Source organism: Narcine bancroftii, chromosome 5 (genome assembly GCF_036971445.1).
Source record: "Narcine bancroftii isolate sNarBan1 chromosome 5, sNarBan1.hap1, whole genome shotgun sequence".
Classification (NCBI taxonomy): Eukaryota; Metazoa; Chordata; class Chondrichthyes; order Torpediniformes; family Narcinidae; genus Narcine; species Narcine bancroftii.
The window spans coordinates 63,542,944-63,554,949 of record NC_091473.1 but is presented as its reverse complement, the minus strand read 5'-3'; the positions used below and the strand labels follow the sequence as shown (position 1 = coordinate 63,554,949).

The 12,006-nt window shown below is 42.6% G+C and overlaps 2 protein-coding genes across 4 annotated transcripts in view; one reads left to right on the top strand and one right to left on the bottom strand.

The window, feature by feature from the left end:
• Positions 1-12,006, bottom strand: part of kiaa1614 (KIAA1614 ortholog) — a 170,323-nt gene that overhangs the window by 447 nt on the left and 157,870 nt on the right. Inside the window, exon 7 of one of the 2 annotated variants that reach the window (XM_069937602.1) lies at positions 4,287-4,629. The exons of the other annotated variant lie outside the window; for it this stretch is intronic. The gene's annotated coding sequence lies outside the window, so the exon portion shown is untranslated. Of the gene's footprint in view, positions 1-4,286; positions 4,630-12,006 lie in introns of those variants that run through there. 2 annotated transcript variants of the gene reach the window in all.
• LOC138763447 (syntaxin-6-like) overlaps positions 1-12,006 on the top strand; it is a 48,215-nt gene that overhangs the window by 24,253 nt on the left and 11,956 nt on the right. For both annotated transcript variants that reach the window (XM_069937609.1, XM_069937608.1), the window contains exons 6-8: positions 1,756-1,878; positions 2,823-2,929; positions 8,611-8,705. In XM_069937609.1, coding sequence (XP_069793710.1) covers positions 1,756-1,878; positions 2,823-2,929; positions 8,611-8,705 — 325 coding nt within the window. The remainder of the gene's footprint in view (positions 1-1,755; positions 1,879-2,822; positions 2,930-8,610; positions 8,706-12,006) is intronic.

Sequence of the window (12,006 nt, the reverse complement as noted above, 5' to 3'; positions counted from 1 at the left end):
TTCTACAGATGCTAGAATTTTGAACAAACAATCTGCTAGAGGAAATCAATAGGTCAGGCAGCTCGGTGGGTAGAAATGGTCAGTCAAAGTTTCAGGATGCTGCCTGACCCACTGAGTTCCTCCATTAGTTAATTGTTTTATCAGAATCACATGTTCCTCAACTAATAGGCTGAATATACCTCAGGACTGGGAAATATTTGAAGGGGAGACTGCCGAGGAACACCAGGTGCTGGACAAGGTGACGACTCTATGGAGACAATTTCATGAATGTTACATTCTAAATTTAGTTTTACATGATAATAATGGAACCTTTACCTTAAAATCACTTCCGCTGAAGCTACATTATTTGCCCCTTCAGAAGGCTTCCTTATTTGAACAGATGCCCCTAATAATATATTACAGATTGGTGAGGAACCAAGGTGTCCAGGCTAAAAGCTTGATGGCGTCAAGCCAAACACAATCTGCTGGATAACTTGGGTCAAACAGTATCAGTGGGAGGGAAAAGATTGTTTAACGTTTTGAACAAAGAAATTTGGCTCAAAACATCATCCTTTCTCTCCCTGTTACGTTGCTTGACCCACTGAGTTCCTCCTGTAGATTGTGCTTAGCTCCAGATTCCAGCATCTGCAATTTTCTATGTGTCTCCAGGATGGTGACTTCATTTGATGGGCTTTTGGCTTAATTGGGATAGTTGGATGGTTGACTCCAGAACCCAAGGAGAGGAAAAGGCTCTTAATTTCTGCCTATAAAACCACAGCTAGGAATTCCATCCCATGGAATGTTGAGGACTCAACCTTTTGGCCCAGTGTTCTGATGCACAAAATGTTCCCCTGGGCCAGCACCGTGTCACTCAGCTGTTGTTCAGTGAGGGCCTTTTTTTTTTTTACAGAGGGTTGTGGGTTATGGAACAAGCTGCTGGAGAGGGTAGTTGAGGCAGGGACAATTGTAATATTTTAAGAAACAGATGCATGGATACGATAGGTTTTGAGGGATACGAGTTAAATGGCAAGCAGATGAGACTAGAATAGGTGTGGTTTTTTTTTTGGTCGGCTTGGCTAAGTTGGGCCAAAGGGCCTATTTCCATACTGAATAATTGTGACTTTATTTGCCTTGAAGGGTAAAGATTGTGGATTCAAATCTCCCTCCAGGATCATCAGCAATTAAACCAATCTGAACTGTACGAGCTTCCTGTCTTTTAGACAAGACGTTAACAGAGAGATCATTTTGCCTCATCCCCGCCCTGTCCTACTCCAGTAGTGTACATAAAAGAACCCACAGCACTATAAAGAGCACGGGGAGTTCTCGCCGATGTTCTCATTAATATTTATCTGTTAACCAGCATCTTGAACTTCCCTTACTGATCTAGTCATAAAGTACTCTGGGTCCTCCAAAATTCCTGTCTGCACTATTGAAACACCACCTTCATTCTTTCCATGAATGTAACTGTACTTACTTTTATTATCCTTTTCTGCACTGAGGGAAATTTAAGGCATGGTATTGCAGTTGATACATCTTGCATACCTGTTTGGCTGCAACAAGCAAGAATTTTGGTGTATCTGTACATTATTCTGGTGGATATATCTATAAACATTATTCCTTACCTCATCAAAACAGCTAATCTGGCTCATTGACATTTGAACTTGGTGGCTTGTATTCTCATGTACTACTTTGGCTGTAGAGCATTCTGTGATTTTCTGTATAACGTAATTCTGTTTTCTTGTGTGGAAAATAGAACTTTTTTTGCTGTTTGTGCAGGCATTGCTAAGCACCAAGGGAAGGCAGAGACCAAGTTCCACTTCAGACAAATATAGCCGACTTGATCAAGAGCTGCAAGCTGTGAATTCTCAGTTTATCGAAGACCAAAACATCCAGCAGCAGGTAACTAAGCAAGGTGAAAGTAGAGTGTTGACGCTTGAAATTATTAGGGTATCCTTTGGAGTGCATGCATGTTGGGGGAATGGTATCGATTTCACTCATGACACCCTCCCAGAAAGGCTTGAGAGGGGAGGTGGTGGTGGAAACATTTGATAGGAGTGTTTTGATCTTCATTGCAAATTTGATTCTAATGCTGTGCTGAGTCCATTGATCTCAGCAGATGCACTGTTAAATAGGTCTTGTTGCATTGGGGGAGAAAATGGAGGGGTGGGGGTGAAATTGACATGGGTTCCAGGTGTGTTCTGCAGTGTGCACTTTTGCAGGTACAAGCTGAGCACTAAGCTGAAGCATGACAGTCACCTTTTAAAATTAAATTTACAGATGCATCACAGTAACCCCATGCCCCCAAATTATACCAAATTGACGTTTTGAGCAGTGGGAGGAAATTGGAGCCCCCAAAGGAAGCCCATGCAGAGACAGGGAGAATGTCCAAACTCTTACAGAAGCACGGGATTTGAACCTCGGTCCTGATCGCTGGGGCTATAATAGCTTTGTGCTAACCACTACGTTAGCTGCGCCACCCCTTTTGCATGAGGTGTCTGAGTTAATGCAAAGATTCAAGGAATCGTGTCCAGCAAAAAGAGAAAAACAGTTTTAACAATATGAGGAGAAGCAGCAGATGATGGAAGAATCACTGCTCACTGGAAATTGATTTGGGTTGTAGAGAATCTTTCTGTAGAGAAAAGGAAGAGTTTGTGGAGACTCCAGAAATGGTTATCGAAATGTAACAGTCTGTGTTGACATGTCATGTTTTAGTGATAGGTGACTTAATGTAGGGCATGACCCTACCTTGGTGAAAGAGAGGTTAATTATGAAGGGGAGGGGCAAGGGACATTTTCTCGTGCTTTTGGGTTGTCAGTTTTTTTTATGCCAATCATTGCACACAGCTGATCGTGGAGCAGCAGGATGATCAGCTGGAGTTGGTTTCAGGCAGCATCGGAGTTTTGAAGAACATGTCGCAGAAGATTGGCCATGAGCTTGACGAACAAGCAGTGTGAGTGTTGTTTCAGCAATATGCTTTCCTTAAACTCCGTTCTTTCCCATTCTGCAGTCCTCACTTTGCTTGACTATAAGGAAGTAAGGTTTGCTTTGATCTCTTTCACTTTTCATTTCTTTAATTTTCACCGACTTGTGTTGAAGTATAGTTGCACAACACTCAGCCGTCTGATGCGAAGTGCCCACTAGATCTAGATAGCAAGAGTTGACAACCAGACTTGGTGCACATGTGTACTTGGTAAGAACAGCAGGTGACTAACTTCAACCCTGAGATTTCGGAGATAACTGCTGAGGGTGGCCACAACTTGGTTAGTGATCTTTACATAAACAAAATAAGCAGATTGCTCTTGTCCCCCCACAAAAACTGTTGATTTTCATTATTGATCAAGAGATGTAGACCAAAGTGATTGGATGGTATTGTGGTACAGACTTTCAATTAAATTGAATTGTGATGGAAGCAAGGAAATTAATGGAATTTCGTCTGTTCTAATGAAGGTTGAAGGAAGGGGTATTAATAATAATAATAATAATAGAGAATATTTAGCTTGGTAATGATTTTGTAAACAAAGGATTAAGGAGAGGAGGGAATGGAGTGGAGTTATAGGGTAGAGAGATCAGGTATTATTTTCTGAGGCAGTACTGTGGGATAAAATGCTTTCCAGCAGATGCAGGCTAAGTTCAGGTAGATATGAATGAAGCTAGACAAAGGTAGAGTAGCAAAATTTTCCAGCAAAACAAAACCCAGGACAGCGAACTCTGGTACTGTTCCTGTGGAGTTTGTATGTTTTCCCCATGTCCGCATGGGTTCCTCCTCCCCCCCCCCCCACCCCCCGTGTGCTCCAGTTTCCTCTCATGTCCCAAAGACACGGTTAATTAGCCGCTGTAAATTGACCCCCAGAGTATTGGTGAGTGGTAGGATCTGGGAGTGGGAGAATTGATGTGAATAGAATAAAATATAGAATGGGCTGATGGTTGCCACGGACCTCATAAGCCAAAGGTCCTGTTTCTGACCTCTATCCAAGGTGAGAGTGATTGTAAGACTCACTATTGCTTTGGCAGCTGGGAATTTAAGTTCAGTTAATTAACTGGAAAGTAGGTGCATACCGGTCCCGGTAACAAGAAACTACAGGATTTTTGAAAGTAATGTTTTTAGAAAGTAAATGTGTCATCCATATTTGTTCTTGATCTGACTCCAGACCAAAGGAAATAAAATTAACTCGTAACTTCCTTCTGAAACAGCCCAGTGAAATTGCAGCATTGAGAGGAAATTAAGGACAGAGCAATAAGTGAGGGCTTTGTCGGTGATATCAGATCCCAAAAATGAATGAATTCTTAAAAAGAAAAGAGAGCCTAGGCAGAATTAGATTTTCAGTTCACCATTTAATGCCTATCATATTGCCATCTGCACACCTGACAGAGTGCAAATTGAACTGGGGAGCCTCTGCATTTGAGAACTAGCAATGCTTTTATTCAAGCCTTTGAGAGTGAGTGTCACTGGTTTGACCTTGGAACTTCTGACCTGAATGGGGGTTGTCCTCTTCCTGAGCCATTTTCCTTGAGCCTCAACAATGATTAATGCTGATTGGGGATTTCCTGCCTTTACAGTGTTCTGATTTTCAGCTCCCAAGGACGAATGCAGTCATCAGTTTGGGTGACGAGACAGGCAGGAATAGAATCTGAGCTGTGACTATGGAACTTCTTTGACAAAAAAAAACAGACAAAGATGTGGAATATACAGAGAGAATTGACGGAGTCTGATATGATTATGAAGAACAAGAACTTCAGAACACAAGTAAAACATGAAAATCTGCTGACACCGTGGTCAAAGTAAAAAGACAAAGCTGGAGAAGCTCAGCAGGTCAAGCAGTGTCCTTTATATAGCAAAGGTAAAAATACATCACCGAAGTTTTGAGCTAGAGCCATTCATCAAGGGACACTGCTTGACCTGCTGAGTTTCTCCAGCTTTGTCTTTTTACTTCAGAACACAAGCATGGCTTACAGGAGAACCATGTTGACCCATATTTTACCTTGACTTTACAACAAGTGTCTGCCATGTCTATGTTTGAGGGGGATGGTAAGTGTGATGGGTTTACTTGTTGGGACTGAAATGTGATGCGTATGTGAGATGAAATGTGCTATTTTGCAATACGCAAATGAGCTGGAGAATCTCAGCAGGTCACGTAGCAACCATAGGAAGTAAAGGGTAACCAATGCCCAGGCATTAAACATTGGTTCCCCTTACTTCCTCCGGATGCTGTGTGACCTGCTGAATTTCTCCAGCACATTTATGTGTTGAACTCAACCCCAGCATCTGCAGATTTTCTTGTTTAACTCCAGATGAACTATATTTGTTGTTGTGAAGGAGAGGGATTTTCTTTGTGTATTTTATACTTGCATTAAAACCAAGAGGATGACTAGGTGGAGGATAGGGCCACTTAAAAACAATGGAAGGAATTGATGATTGGAGATGGGTGAGGTATCAAATAAGTACTTTGAATCAGTGTGGTGAATGTCATGCGTTAAGAGATTTTGATATCAAGAAAGTGGCAAGGTTGAGTCTTTCAATGGATGAGTCATTAAGATGGATGTCCCATTAACCTGATGGGATATATCCCTGGTGATTGAAAGAGGCAAGTAAGGAGATTGCTGGGGCCTTGATGAAGATCTTTGCATCCTCAATGGGGACAGGAGAGGTCCCAGAGGACTGAAGAGTGGCCAATGCTCTACCTTTCACTCAAAAAAGGATAATCTGGGAAATTATAGGCCAGTGAGCCTAACATCAGTGGTAGGGAAACCATTGGAAAGGAAACATTGGGATAGGATTTTTGCACATTTGGAAAGTTCTGGTCAGGTTGGAGACGGTCAACAAGGTTTTGTGAGGGGCAGGTCATGTCACCAATTTGGTGGATTTTTTTTGAGACGGTGATAAAGATGGTTGATGAGATTAGTGGTGTGGATGTTATCTGCATGGTCTTTAGTAAAGTCTTTGACAAGGTCCCACATGGTAGACTGATTTAGAAGGTGCATGGGATCCATGGAAATTTGATAGTTTGGATACAAAATTGGCTGACTCATAGCAGATAGAGGGTCGTGGTGCAAGAATGTATTTGAGTTGGAGGTCTGTGTCAAGTGATATCCAGCAAGGATTGGTGTTGCAACCCCAGTGGTCTGTGATTACAGTATGTGAATGACTTGGATGAAAAAGTAAATGGGTGGATTCGTAAGTTTGAAGACATTAAAAAAAGTTGGAACTTTGGACAGTATACAGGAATTATCAAAGAATACAACGGGATATAGATCAGTTACAGATATGGACAGAGAAATGAAATATGGAGTTTAATCCAGACAAGTGTGAGATGTTGCACCTTGGAAGGGCAAATGTAATGGAAACATGGCTGATTAATGGGTGGGCACTTAAAGGTATTGATGTGTAGATGGATCTGGTCCACAGCTCATGGAAATGACCACACAAGTAGACAGGGTAGTAAAGCATTGGTATGCTTGCTTTTATTGGGTAGGTCATGGGCTATTAAAGTAGGGATATCATGTTGCAACTATAATAAAAGTTTGGTTTGGCCACACTAGGAATACTGTATGCGATTCTAGTTGTCCCATTATAGGAAGGATGTGGTAGCTTGTGAAAAGGTACAGGAGAGGTTTACCAAAATGTTGCTGGCATTAGAGGATGTGAGCTATGGGGAGAGGTTGGACAAATTCAGGTTGTTTTCTCTGAAGTGTCAGAGATTTGATAGTTTATAAAATTATGAGAGGCAGTGATCAGATGGGCATTAAGAATCTCTTCCCCAGGGTAAAAACATCACACACTAATTATGGTGAAGGGGAGGGAGTTGTGCGGGCAAATATTTTACACAGAGTGTGGTGGGTGCCTGGAACGGGCTGCCAAAGGTAATGGTGAAAACAAATACAATAATAATGTTTAAGAGGCTTCAAGGTAGACACACAAGTATGAAGGGAACAGAGGGATATCTACCAGGTGCAATCAGCAGTTTTAGTTTCATTTGAACATCATGTTCAGCATAGACATGTGTGCTGAATGGCCTGTTCCTGTGCTGTACTGTTCTGTGGTCTATCTGTTTGGAGGGAAAGGAATGTGTATAGTGGTGGGAGTATTACTAGGGAAGAAGTCACAGTAACTTTTAGTCAAACAAGGAAGTCTGCAGACACTGTGATTGTAGCTTAATTCACAAAAGTGCTGGAGAACTCAGCAGATCATATAGCATTCTTTATGGCAAAGATACATAAACATTTCAGGCGTGAGTCCTTCATCAAAGTATAAGCAAAAAGTAGACAGGCACCTGAATAAAATGATGGGGGGAGGAGCACAGGCCTAAAGGCAAGAGGTCATAGGGGTATATTGGCAGAATGGCAGGAGCAAAAAGCTGGAAAGCGACAGGGGAGGAGGGGATAGCTCTCTGAATGAAGAAGGATTGGGAGAGAGAGAGACACACACACACACACACACACACACACACACACACACACACACACACACACACACACACACACACACACACACACACACACACACACACACACCACACACACAACAGGAGCCTAACAGAAACCAGAGAAGTCAATGTTAATACCGTCTGTTGGGGAGTGCTCAGACAGAATATTAAGTGTTGTTCCTTCAATTTGTGGGTGGCCTCGGTTTGGCAGTGCATGAGACTATGGAGTTTCTTCAACTGCGGACAGAGCAAAGGTGCTCAACGAAATGATTTGCCAGTCTATGTCCAGTTTTTTGGATGTAGAGGGGGTCACATCAGGAGCACCAGATGCAGAAATTGACCCATGTGGAATCACAAGTGAAGTGTTGATTCACTTGGAAAGACAATTTGGAGTCCAGAATCCGCATCCAACATATTATCCTCCATAGTTTCTGCCTACAATGTGATCCCGCCACCAGACACATCTTTCCCTCTCCCCTTTCATGGGAACCGTTCTCTCTGTGACTCGCTCAACCACTCATCCCTTCCCACTAATTGCTCCCTTGACCCCTGTGACTGCAGGAATTGCTTCACTTGCACCCACACCTCTTCCCTCATCACTATTCAGGGTACCTCCCAGTGGCCAACCTTTTCAATTCTGCACCCCACTCCCACACCAACATGTTTATCCATGACCTCGTCTATTGCCAAACTGAAGCCACCTGCAAATTGGAGGAACAACACCCTATATTCTGTCTGAGCATTCTCCAATATTGATTTTCTAGTTTCTGTTAGGCCTCTCCAGCTCCCTACCCCCTCCCTCTCCATTCAGTGAACTATCCCTTCTCTCACTTCCCAGCATTTCCCCTTCTGCCCTCCCATCCATATCCACCTATGACCTCTTGCCTGTGGGTCTGTACTCCTCCCCTATCCCTCCACCCACCATTTTTTTTAGTCACCTGCTCATACCTTGACGAAGCGCTCAGGCCTGAAACGTTGGTTATGTAGCTTTGCTATAAAAATTGCTGCATGACCAGCTGAGTTTCTCCAGCACTTTTTTGTATTAAGCTTTATTTTTAGAACAGTCATCTTATGTCTAACTGTGTTCCTCATCTGAGAGAAAACTGGAAAATTTTATGTTAAGTGGAGCCAGTAACAAGTTCTGTATATTTAGTGAAATTGGACCCTGCTCCTCAGTTTAAAGTTTCATGTAAGCTCTGCTCTCTCATAGTATGCTTGACGAGTTCTCCTATGAAATGGAAAGCACACAATCACGGATGGATAATGTGATGAAGAAGCTAGCCAAAGTGTCCCACATGACCAGTGGTAAGTTTGAGGAAGGTAGCTTTCCCTGCAGACTGAAGGGCACAAGTTTAATCAGTGTTCTTTGACCTAAAGCCCAAGGAACGACACAGGAATGTTTTCCTCTCTTGAAAGAGAAACTGAGAGGGGAATTATTTAATATGTTGAAATTATGGAAGTTTTTCACTAATTCCATCCAAGTATACTTGCCTACATTGTACAGAATTAAACCATCTGGGTTTGTTTATAAATTAAAGGCAATAACAATGGTGATAATTATGTGACAAAACTAATGCCAATGTTGTAAATCTGACTAAATACTGGAAGGGGATTGCGACTCTGTATCGATGGAGAGAGAACATTAGGGATGATGTTTTAGATAGGAAGGATCATGTAATATCGAACAGAGGCAGCAGGTGCTGGAATCCTGAGTGAACAGAGAGAAGCTGGAGGAACAGTGGCTTGGGCAGCATTCATGGGAGAAATGGTCAGTTAGCATTTTGAGTCAGGGCTCTTTATTGAGACAACAGTGGGAAGAGGAGATAAGGTTGGGAGGGGGAGGGGATGTGATATTGGAAGTGGATAAAGTAGGAGACTGGTGGGGTGGGAGATGAAAGGAAAGTTTAAAGGGAAAAGTGAGACATGAGCAAGTAAAGGAAAGTGGAAACAGTGGAACTGGATTGTGGTAGATTTACCTGACGTTGGAATCTTTAACTCTCCTTCTTAAAATCTACCTCTGGTTAAACATTTGGCCCATAGGGAGATAAAGATACAACTATGGTGTTGTCAGCTAATTTGAAAATGGAGTTAGAACAGTATATAGCTGTACAGTCATGGGCCTAGAGGGATTAGAGCATGGGACTGAGGAGTGTTGAATACAATTGTAGAGCATTTTCACAGATTGTTAAACAGCAAGTCAAGGATCCAGTGGCAAAGTTTTGGAATGAGTTTGCTCTGGACAAACCTGTAGTCTATGAACAATAGTTTAACACAGGGTTCCTTGGCATCGAGGTATTCTGAGGCTGAGTGAAGGGCCATGGAGATGACATCTCAGAAGGAATTAAGACAGTTTCTGTCAATGTTTGGGTCCATTTTGGGTTTTGCTTGGCTTCACACCTCATTGCAGGCTTAGTCTGAACTTGGAACAAAGTCCAGAGGTAAAGTACAGGTGGCTGTAAAAGGCACCATTTTACCAAGTGTGGTATCATGATACAATAGTGGTGTCAGAAGCTTTTGGATGGGCACATGAATACACAAGGAGAAGAGTGGAGAGATTTGGTTTAATTTGGCATCATGTTCAGTGCAGACATTATGGACTGAAGGGCTATACTATGAAGGCACCTTGGTGAAACTAACAAGTAATGAAGGGAAAATACTTCAAATGCTGGGAATTACATCTTGTGCAAAGGAAGGTCATTTTGGGATTTGATGGTGAATTATCCCAGCCCAAGTACTTCACAGTGGGATCTTCTCAGAATAACATCCTGGTGCCAATCACCTTCAACTATTTAATCAATGGTCTCCCTTCTATTATAAGATGGAGGGAATATTAAATAATGATTGTACTTTGTTCAGATCTATTCAAAGCTCCTCAGCAAATGAAGCAGTCCATGTCTTAATGCAGCAAAGCCTGTAGAATATTCTGGCATGGGCTGATAAGTGGTAGTGATGGTCACCTTGCAGAAATGTTGGGAATTGATCATCTCCAATGAAAGAGGGTCTAATCATCTATACTTGATATTCAATGGCATTCATAGCCAAGTCCTCTACCATCAAAGTGTTGAATCTCACCATTAATTGGATGCTTGATTTCCTCACCTCCAGACCACAATCAGTGAGGATTGGTAAGAACATCTCCAAAATCTCCATCAGTACCAGAGCAACACAGGGCTACGTTCTTATCCCCTGCTCTACTTGCTTTACACCTATTTTTGTGTGGCTCGGTACGACAATAGCACCATCTACAAATTCGCTTTTGATATCACGGTAGTGGTTGGTATAAAAAGAGGCAATGGGTCAACATACAGGAGAGAGGTTGAACACTTGGCTGAATAGAAACATAGAAGATAGGAGCAGGAGTAGGTTATTCGACCCTTCGAGCCTGCTCCGCCATTCAACGAGATCATGGCTGATCTTAATGTTCAGTACCCTGTCCCCGCCTTCTCTCCGTAACCTTTAATACCCTTATACTGAAGAAATATATCTAATTCCCTCTTAAATATATTTAATGAACCTGCCACTACTGCCCTCTGTGGCAATGAATTCCACAGATTCACCACCTTCTGGGTAAAGAAATTCCTTCTCATCTCGGTCCTAAATGGTTTGCCTATTATCCTCAAACTATGGCCCCGGGTTCTGGATTTTCCCATCATTTGAAACATCCCATCTGCATCCATTCTGTCCAGTCCTGCCAGAATTTTATATGTCTCTATGAGATCCCCTCTCAATCTTCTAAACTCCAGCGAGTACAATCCCAATTTGCGCAATCTTTCCTCATAAGTCATTCCTGCCATTCCAGGTATCAGCCTGGTGAATTGCCTCTGCACTCCCTCCATTGCAAGAACATCCTTCCTTAGATAAGGTGTCCAAAACTGCACACAAAACTCCAGGTGTAATCTCACCAAGGCCCTGTACAGCTGCAGTAAGGTATCCTTGTTCCTATTCTCAAACCCTCTTGATATGAAGGCCAACATACCATTTGCCTTTTTAACTGCTGCTGTACCTGCATGCTCGCCTTCAGAGACTGGTGTTCAAGTACCCCTAGGTCCCTCTGCACTTCCCCATCTCTTAATCTATTGCCATTCAAATAGTAATCTGCCCTCTGGTTTGTATTACCAAAGTGGATAACCTCACATTTATCCACATTGTAGTGCATTTGCCATGTATCTGCCCAGTCCCTCAATTTATCCAAATCACACTGGAGCTTCCTGACCCCCTCTTCCGTGCACACAACCCCTCCTAACTTAGTGTCATCTGCAAATTTGGAGATATTACATCCAATCCCCTCATCCAGATCATTAATGTAAATTGTGAACAGCTGGGGTCCCAGTACAGATCCCTGTGGCACCCCACTGGTCACCGCCTGCCACTCAGAAAATGAACCATTTATCCCAACTCTCTGTCTTCTACTTGCCAGCCAGTTCTCAATCCACATCAATACTTTGCCCCCAATCCCATGAGCCTTGATTTTGGAAGCCAGTCATTTTTGCGGGACCTTATCGAAGGCCTTTTGGAAGTCCAGGTACACCACATCCACTGGCTCTCCCCCATCTATTTTACCTGTCACCATCTCAAAGAAAGATAGGCATCAAAGATGGTGCATCAA